Source organism: Oryctolagus cuniculus, chromosome 7, assembly GCF_964237555.1.
Source record: "Oryctolagus cuniculus chromosome 7, mOryCun1.1, whole genome shotgun sequence".
Taxonomy (NCBI): Eukaryota; Metazoa; Chordata; class Mammalia; order Lagomorpha; family Leporidae; genus Oryctolagus; species Oryctolagus cuniculus.
In genome coordinates, this window is record NC_091438.1 from 12,969,257 (window position 1) to 12,978,696 (window position 9,440).

The following is a 9,440-nucleotide window of genomic DNA, read 5'->3' on the forward strand; positions in this document are numbered from 1 at the left end:
TCGTCAGTCGTTATGAACCTCCTGGCGCGCGGCGGCTCTGCCTGGCAGGCTGCAGTTTTCGGCGGAGCCGGGACCCTCCCGGGGGCGCTTGGGGAGCTGCCGAGTCGAGCAGAGACCGCGGAGGTCGGATATTAAACCAGCGGGAGACAAAATGACTTTTCACAGAGCCCCAGCCAACAGGCGCGTCCTCCCAGCCGGCCGGCGAAAATATTTGCATATATAGTGTCTGTGTGTTTGCCGTGTGCGTAGGATGCCCGGGCACACACCTGTGCCAAGCGGTCTAAGACTGAGCCCCCATCGACTTGCCCTTTTCATTCGAGGAATAAGCAAAACAAAACAAAAGAAGAAGCTGTAGTCCCCTAGGTGATCAGGCTGGGGTCCCCACCACCACCACCACCGTGAGCTCCTCCCCTCCTCTCTTCGGGAGAACGAGCTGGGCCGATCCACACTGGGCGGCCATCTCGACTCTAGCTTGGAGGTCAGACCCCACTCATCAGGCGCCTGGTGAAGACGTGGGGGCAACAGAGGCGGGGGGGCTGGGGAGAGAGAGAGAGCGTTTCTGAGCACCAAGGAACCCTGCGTGGCCCGCATCCCGCAGGGGCGCCTGCTCGGGGCGACGACGGGTCCTCCAGGGCCCGGGACTGCTGGGCTGTCGCCTCTGGTCCCGCCTGGGGGACGCACAGTCGTTCAGCCCTAAGGAGCGAGGACTTCATAAAAGAACTTTTCCCCCTTATGCACTCATAGGAAACCCGCCTCGTGCGGGCAAAGGAGGTGCTAGGGCTTTTGGTATCTGTAGTCTGAGCCCGGCTCCCAGGCGTGCGGAGCCGCGGAGGCCGGGGCGGAACACGCGGTCCCGCATTGCGTCCCCGACAGGCCTGATTGGGGTCTTCTCTCGCCCCTGGTGGGCGCGCGTTGGCTGGCACAGCCGGGGCTCTCCTTGAGTGAGCAGTTAGGATTTTATTCTGCTGGATTAAAAAAAAAAAAAGTAGTAAACACAGGAACAGAAAAAGAACCGGAGGATTCTCCTCGGTTCAACAATGAAGCACCACCCCCACCACCTCTCCAATGCGGCGGTGCGCCTAGTATCTCTCTCTGGACGCCGCCCCTGGGGATGGGGAGCTCATCACCTTACACAGCTGTGCATTGCTCCCTCTCGGCGTTAGGATTTAGAAAAAGGTCAGTAGGGTAGTAGGAGTTGTCCCAGTTATTTCTGTTTTGTTTTTCTGCGAGTGCCCTGAAGCTTCTGCCTTGGGAACCCCCATGAGGCGCTCCCAGGTGCCCCGACAGGGGACAGGGCAGGGGCGCTTGGGGGGGGGGGCCTCCGCCGCCAGCCTCCCCCCCCCCCCCCCGCGACCTGTCGTGCGGTTCTAGGGAGCAGCCCCATCGTACCCTCTGTGGCTCTGCCCCTCGGAGGCCCGGAGTCGCCCATCCCACCAGCCTAGTGGCGGACGTGGAAGAAGACGCCTCAAAGGTCGCCCCAGCAACCACCGATGATCCTGGAACGGGGAAAACTTTTCTTTTCCCCTCAAACCCAGAAAAGTTTGGAAACACAGCAAGTGGCAGGTTCCCGCTCACCCACTCGCAGCACTTCCCGACCGAGGGCGCGCCAGGGCCGAGGCCTCCCGGACGCGCGGGCACAGCCAGCCCCTTCCCCCCACCATCCTGCTCCGGATGTCCTCATCCAGCGATTCTTTTTTGCTCTGGGGAGTAAAAACAACAAAAGGTAAATAGAAACTCCCCTTAAGAGCGGAGGGTCTCTTTGTTTCAGGTCTAGTAAGAGATCCTCCCACCCGGGGCGCGCGCGCCTCCCTGTGCCCGCCAGAGCAGAGCCCAGGCTGGGTGAGGGGTGGGGGGCGACCTGTTGAACTTGGCAGGATTTTAAAGATGCAGGCCACCGAATAGAAAACTTCCCTCTGGCGAGGAGATGGGACTGAGATGATTCTGGCGGCTCTTCGCTCACAACGCGTTACTGTGTTTGGAAGATTTCTTTGTTTGTTTTGTCTGTTAAATAGTCCACCTCTGGCCCCGCAGGCGGGCCCTGGCACCTGAGCGGGTAGAAAACTGGCCACAGCCGTTCTGCGGAGCTCCAACACGCTTAGAAAAACTCATCACTATGACCTCGGACCTCCGATGTTTTGTAATAAAGAGGTGTTTCTTTTTATTTACCGTAACTTCCAAGAATTTCAAACACACGAAAATGCAGGGGGAGGGGTGGGGTGTTCACAATTTTGATAGCCACAGATGTAAATAGAAACATTCATTCATTTCTCATAAGATTATAAATATTTGATACCGAAACTGCAAAATGCACGTTTTTTTTTTAAACTAAAAAAAAAAAAATCCAAATCAACTTTGCTTCCTGCTAAAAAGGCATGTCATTTCATTGGATTTCCAAAGCAGCAGATGGTTATCCACAGAAATTTTAAATTACAACTTTTGCTTTTTATAGTTTCCTTTTTTTAAAAGGCTTACACTATTATGTACAAAGTGAAACTATTATCGCAGTGAAATCAAGAGGTTTAAGGCAAAGAGAGAAGTTCACCCTTCGTCCTCGGAGGACAGCTCACCGATGGCCACATCTTCTGGCCCAGGAGGACAACTGGACACTTTTCCCCGTACACTAAACAGAAGACAGTGGGACGTTTTATATATATAGATAATGTGTTTGTTTATATATATGTACTTGGTGGGGGGATATATTGAATATATTTAATTTACACTGTACCACACCTTCAAAAAATAAAATGTATATTTTTAAAAAAACAAGAAAAGACAAAAAAGTGATAAGAAATGATTATTTACAGATTTTCTTCCTTCTGGAGGATTCTGAGTTCCTTGGAAAGTCAAGACAGCCACATGTTCCAGAACTGTGGGCTCATACAGGCCTGGCTGTGTGTACCGCATGCATGCATACTTCTGTACGTATGCACAATACAAATACTTAACTTGGGAGAACGTTCTCTGTAGCAGAAGCGACCACTCAAAAAAAAAAAAGAGTAAAAGAAAGAAAGGAAAAAAAAGAGGGAAGAAAACAAGAAAGGAAGATGATGCCAACTCCCGTGGCCGGAGCCCTCTGCGAGCCCCGAAGCAGGCCGCGGTCCGGTTCCAGGGGCGCCAGCCGAGCCGCTGGGAACTGGGGAGCGGCCTGGGGGGAAGGAGCATCGCCCCACCGCTCTAGGGCTTCGGCACAGGCCCCTCAGCCCTGCAGCCCCGAGATGCCGCCGCTGCCCAGGCGGTGCCCAGGGCCCGGGAGCCGTGCACCGGCGGCTCATGGTGGGGCTGCGGCGAGGCTGGCGACAGCGACACAGACGCGGACAGGAGAACGCAAGGAGGCGCGGGCCAGACCTCAGCGAGGAGGACCAGGGAGAGAGAGAGAGACAGAGAGGCAGGAGGTGAGCGAGGACAGGCGGCGGCCTGTGCCGCCGGCGGCGCGGGGCCGCCTTTGCGGGGCAGGCCCTGGCGGCCACTTCTCATGGCCAAGCCCCGGAAACACGGCAAGGACCCTGGAGGTCCTCACTCCCCGCGGGGTACCCTGTGCGAGTGCAGGGGGTCCCTCCTGCTGTCCTCACCAAGCCTACACAAGCAAAGTGGCAGAACTCATAGACCAAATAGGAGCTATTTATTCGGTTCACAGTCGTGTGAAATGCAGCAATAAAAATCTTTGGACTTCAGCAAGTTGTTTTAATTTTTTTTCTTCTTTTGAAATAATAATTAAAAAAAGTGTCCGATGTCCCATCATGGAGCTTAGGGGATTAAAAAAAGATGAAACCCTAAGCAGCCCCCTTCAGAAAAAAAATCATAAAATTAGCATAATCTCATAAACACAAAAAACTCAAAAAATATTTTATAGTCAGATATTTCGGATTTTACACCACCTGTAAATTATATACACATAGAATATTGCAGAACCATAGCTAATACACGATATTTTCACTATTAATGCTGGTATCATCTTTATACACTGGCCCTTTATTTATTATGATTTTAAATTATTGCATTGTTGCGCCCGCCCGCCGCCCGGCTCGCCCTACTCGCTGTCCGACTTGCCCTCCTTGGCAGTAGTGGAGTGGTTGTACAGGCCCTGCGCCATGAGGTGCACGGCCAGCGTGTTCTTGTTGCCCGTTGCCTTCTTGATCTTGGCGCGCTTGTTCTGGAACCAGATCTTGATCTGCGACTCGTTGAGGCTCAGCTCTTGCGCCAGGCTCTGGCGCCGCTGCTCCGTCAGGTACCTGTTGGTCTGGAACTCCGCCTTGAGCCTCTGCAGCTGTTCCGCTGTGAAAGCCGTGCGCGGCCGCTTGTCCTCTTTGTTCGGGTTCTTCTTCTTTGGTTTGCGGGACCTGGGACCTGGGCGGGCAAGGTGGACGGAAAGAATACGGGTCACTCACGGCCGAGGCCGATCTCGAGTCACCCACCCGGGCGCGCAGACTCCGGACGGGAAGTGACTCGCCCAAGGCCACTCAAGGCTGAACCGGCAGGAAGTCCGGCTGGACTTGAGACTGGGCGTGGCTCTCTCGGCCTTGGGGAGGAGTGTAGGGTCCGGGAGTGTAGAAAGGAAAACTCTCCAAACTTGGGCAGGCATTGTGGCACAGCAGGTTCAACTGGGGCTTGGGACACCCAAACCCTGGTTGGAGTCCTAGCTATTCGGTGTTTGCAACCCCGCTTCCCGCTAATGAGGGAGCAGTTGAAGACACACATGTTTGGGTCCCTGCTGGAAGACCCGGATACAGGATGGAGCTCCAGGCTCCTGGCTGGTGTCAGCCTGGTTGTTGTGGGTATTTGGGGAATGAACCGATTGGTGCAAGGTTTCTCTCTTTCTTTCTCTCTGTTGCTCTACCTTTCAAATAAATAAACAAATGTTTAAAAAACAAAACTTTGTGGTGTGTTTTTTCCTAGCCTTTTCTGAAGCTCAAGGGAGGGGTGTTGTACCAGGAGAGAGGTGAAGGGTGTGGGGGGGAGGGGGGGAATTGGGAAAGGAGGCAGGGTAGTCAGGGGCACTGGAGGAACCTGGGAACACACCACAGGGGGTCAGGCAGGGGGCTCCGAGATACCCCGAGGCCCAGAGCTACTTCCCTTGCTGATTTGAACCCCATGCCCCCCCCCCCCACCATGCACACCAAGTTCATTGTTTCATTTCAGGATGGGATGGGGCTTAGCCATCCGCTCCTGGGTGGGAGAGCAGCGCCCAGCCACTGGCAGTTCACCCACAGGAAGTCTCCCTGGCTCCCTTTATCGAGGGGTGGGGGGCCGGCCCCTGCACCAGCACTGACAGTGGTGGCTGGTGCACCCTCCCCCACACACTGTAGATGAGAGGCTCTCTCTGGAAGCTGCCTAGCTGACCTTGGGCAGCTCTACCCTTCTGACCTTCCCAAAGATGCTCACACTTCTTACCCCCAGCTGACCCCGCCCCCAGGGAGTTGCCCCAGGTTTAGGACCAAGGTCTGCTAGGACTAAGCTACCCGTGGGAAGAGAGCAGAGGATAGGGAGTGTGCTGGTGTCAGGAAACAACCCCAGGAGGGCTCCCTGTAGGGAAGCAGCTGCCCAGGCCAGTGATGGGGAGTAGTGACCCTGCCTCTGGGGTTCTCCATCTGTGAGTCCCACAAATCGACTTTGGGGATAGTCTGGCCGCAGCTTTATAGGAGGCCTCTGGACAGAGCTGGACCCCCACCTCCACCCTAGGGGCCGACCTGCAGCCAGGGAAGGGCAGAGGGATCTCTCCGGTGGGGGCAACGTGGTGGGGTGTGGTGGTGCTGAGCTGCATCGCCCTTCCCGCCAACCGAGCTGTGAGGTCCACCCAGAAAGAGGGCTGCCCGCACGGCAGAGGGCCGCCGAGGGCCGTTCAGGTCCCACTCCCGGCCTTTCAGTTTCTGAAGCACACCCACCCCCCACGCGCACACCTCCCCCCACCCCCCACCCCCCACGCAAGCAGTCAGTCACCCAGACGCTAGCGCCCAAGGCGCCGGCTCAGCGCTAGCAGGCCTGGCTTGGATGGCGCAGTGGGGACCCCGGGACAGCAGGCCAGCCTCCTGGGAACGCGCGAAGGGGTAAGCACGGAGGGCCGTGAGGCCGTGGGAGAGGCGCCGGGCGGCCCCACGCGTGCTCGGACGCGGACGCGAGCGAAGCCTCGTGCTCCCGGAGCGGTTCTCAGGCTCCCTCCCTCCCTCCCCTGGCGGAGCACGCCCGCCACCCTCGGTCCTAGCTCCCTGGTTGGCGCATACGCGAATCGGGGCCCTCGAAACACACCCTTTTCCGAAAAGAAACCGTCCCCCGCCCCCCATCATAATTTTTAGTTTCCTTTCTCGATTTCCTTTTAGAAGGCAAAGACTTGAGAGACTCGGAGACAGAAACCGAACCTCCGCAGGAAAACTCCGTCCCTTCTTTCCCAAACGTCCAGGGCAGGCACCGCGATTTTAGAGGGATATCTTCCTCTTCTTCTTCTTTTTTTTTTTTTTCCTTTTAAGCCCAGGAAGACCAGCGACTCGGGTCGGGCCGGCTGGAGCTGCCGGCCTCCCGCGGGCGCGCTGGGGCCTGGCGCGGTCCCGACTCCCGAGCCGCACAAAGCCGGGCTGCGGCTGCTCGCCCACCGGCTTTGTGAGCCTGTATGTTAATTAAATATTAACAAAGGAGGGGGGCGAGAACAATGGAGCAAATTTCTGATGTCGCTGGAGAAATGTGGATTTCATCAGAAATCCACATACAGACAGCTTTCTGCGTGAACGTGGCCGAGGGGTGGCTTCGTGGTGCTACGATTTCAGTAAAGATCCCCGCAAAAAAAAAAAAAAAAAAAAAAAAAAGCACAGGAGGGTTGGGGGTCAGAAAGGGGTCCGACGCCAGCTCGGGGAGCAACGGAGCTCGCTCCTAATGGCGGTTTCCAGCAGCAGCCCTGCAATGTGACGCAGCCGGGGGTTTGCACCAGAACACGGATCCAGCTTTTAAAAACCCCAGATCTATGAAAAAAAAAAATGCACCCAACATCTGCACACACCCCCTCCCGATGCGGCCTCCTTGCTACCCTGGGCAGCCCGGAAGGAATCTTAGCAAAAGGCGGCTGCAGGGCGCACAGCCTTCTCCCTTCTCTAAACCGAAGTCCAGCAAAGGGAAAAAGGGCGCCTTCGCTGGCTTCCCTTCCCTCCGCGCCTTCTCCCCACAGCCTCCCCCAGCCCAGACCCAGGGCTCCGAAGGCTGCGAGCCCGGTCCTTTCTTCTCACATCGCCCTTGGGTGACTGGATCGCAGGATGGGGCGAAGGGGCTGAGAGTGGACTCTTCCGGGGCTGTCTTCTAGCCCGCCCCGTTCCCAACAAATAAACTCCAGTCAGGGAGGGATGGGTTAAGGGCGGCAAGGAGATGGCCCACAAGAGGGGGGAAAAGGGAGAGCGAGCAAGCGCCCCGGTTTCTGTGGTCCAAAGGCAGTCTACACTCCCGCGATCATTCTGCCCCCACGCCTCCTGGCAGCCGACCGGGCCAGCGTCTGTGTGTGTGTGCGCGGAGCGTAAGTCTTTGTGTCTGTGAGTGTGCGTGTGGGTGCCGTGGGGTCTTCCGCCTCTGGGTAAGTTCCTGCGCCAGGCCGCCCGCCGCCCTACCCCCAGCCCCGCGGGCTTCCCCGCGCCGGGCAGGGACGCGGGGGTCCCCTTGGGCTCACCTGAAGAAGGCCGGTCGGAGTAGCGCGTGCAGTAGACCCAGGCCGGCCAGAGCATGGGCTGCGCGCCCAGGTTGGCGCTGGCCTGCGAGCTGTCCGAGTCCGAGCTCACCGACAGGTCGCCGCCGCCCAAGCCGCGAGCCTTGAGCGCCCCGTCCAGGGGGCCCCCGGGCTCTCCGCCTTTCTTGGCGCCACTGTGCAGCGAGAGCGTCTTGGAGCCGCCTTCGGCGTCACCCGGAGAGTCGCCGCCGCCGCCGCCGCCGGCCGGGAGCGGCCCTCCCGCGCCAGGCGCACACGGCGGGTTCTGCCGCGGCTCCCGCGCGCCAGATCCCAGGAGCTGCTCCGCGCCGCCCGCGCCGCCGCCTCCTCCCTCCGCGCCGCTCGCGCCGCCTTCGCCGCCGGCTGCGCTGCCTCTTCCTCCTCCCAAGCCCGCACAGCACGTCCCCGCGTCCTTGCGCCGGCCGAACTCCGGCCGCAGGATGTTGTCGATGAAGAAGTTGGTGATGCGGTGCGGATGCTGGTGGTTGCCTGGTGCCTGCCGAACCGCAGGCAGCATCAGCGCTCGCCGGCGGCCGGTGTCCGCGTCGCCCGGGCTGCCGCCGCCGCCGCCGCCGCCCCCGGAGCCGCCGCCGGGGCTGGACTCCGGCTGCCGCTGCCCCTCCGCCGCCGCCGCCGCCGCCGCTTCGCTGGACTTCGGGTCATTCTCCTCCATACTGTTCACGGCAAATCCCAAATAGGTTCTCCCGGGATCCCCTCCAAATCAGCCTTCGGGCCCGCACGCCGTGCACACGGAGACTCCCGCGTTAGCACCCGGCACAGTCTTCCCAGCGCGAGCGCTGCGGCTGCGGCCAGGGCTGGGGTCCAACAAGTCGCCGGCTGGGCTCGGAGCGGAGCCACGTTCGAATCCACGAGTTGGGTCAGAAAATACCAAGAGTCTTCTCCCGCTCGCCCAGACGACGGGAGATTCAAGAGTCAGGTCCTCGTGTCTGCAGCACACCCGCGCTCTACAAAGTCACAATGGTCCAGCGGAGACCCAGGGCGCCTCGCGGACTCCGCGTCCCGCTCCCTCCGGCTCCGGCACGGCCGCCTCGGCAGCCCGGGGCTAACGCTGCATGCATGCAGGCAGCGCGCTCCTCGGCGCTCACGCCCGCCCGGGCCCGCTCCGGCCGTCCCCGCCCGCGCGCCCCGGCAGGCCCTCGAGGGTGCGGGGCGCGAGCGGTCAGCGCGCCCGCCGCCGCCCGCAAGCACATGGAGGCCCGCGGGCCCGCGCTGCGCTCGGCCGGCCTCGGGGCCCCGTGCGCACGGCCGCCGCCCCGCTGCGGGCCGGGGCGCCCCCGCCGAGCCCCGCCGAGCTCCGCGGCCCGAGTCGCATGGGTGAGGGGCGGGAGGCGCGGGCCGGGCCGGGCTGGGCCGCCCGCGCTCCCTCGCCGTCTGCGCGCCCTCGCCGCCTCGGCCTCTGCGCGGACTGGGGGAAATTTCCAGGCCACTTAGCACAACCTGAGACACTTTCACTCTGGATTTTTGTTCTTATTTTTAACAGAGCCCCCTCGAGTGACGTCGTGGGCCGGTCTCCTGGACACGTGCCTCGGGCCAATGGCCGCCGCGCCGCGCGCCCACGTGACGCGCCGGCCGCCGCTGGTGACAGGAGCGGCCCGCCGCCCCTCCCCCGCCGCCGCCGCCCCTCCCCCCCTTAAAGCGGCCGCGGCCTGGGCTCCGGGTGCCCGAGCCCCCGAACCTAGTAAAACCGCAGTCACGTCCGCCGCTCCTCTGCGCTGGCTCCCGCTTTCTCCGTGGCTTTTCCTCCCGG

General features: G+C 60.1%; 1 protein-coding gene across 1 annotated transcript; it reads right to left on the reverse strand.

The window, feature by feature from the left end:
* Positions 1 to 1,399: 1,399 nt before the first annotated feature.
* Positions 1,400 to 9,147, reverse strand: EN2 (engrailed homeobox 2). Its single transcript, XM_017345540.3, has 2 exons — positions 7,637 to 9,147; positions 1,400 to 4,344 (listed from the first exon to the last, which is right to left on the reverse strand). Exons 1-2 carry the CDS (start codon positions 8,343 to 8,345, stop codon positions 4,028 to 4,030), a joined length of 1,026 nt encoding a protein of 341 aa, XP_017201029.3. The 5' UTR covers positions 8,346 to 9,147; the 3' UTR covers positions 1,400 to 4,027.
* Positions 9,148 to 9,440: the final 293 nt, after the last annotated feature.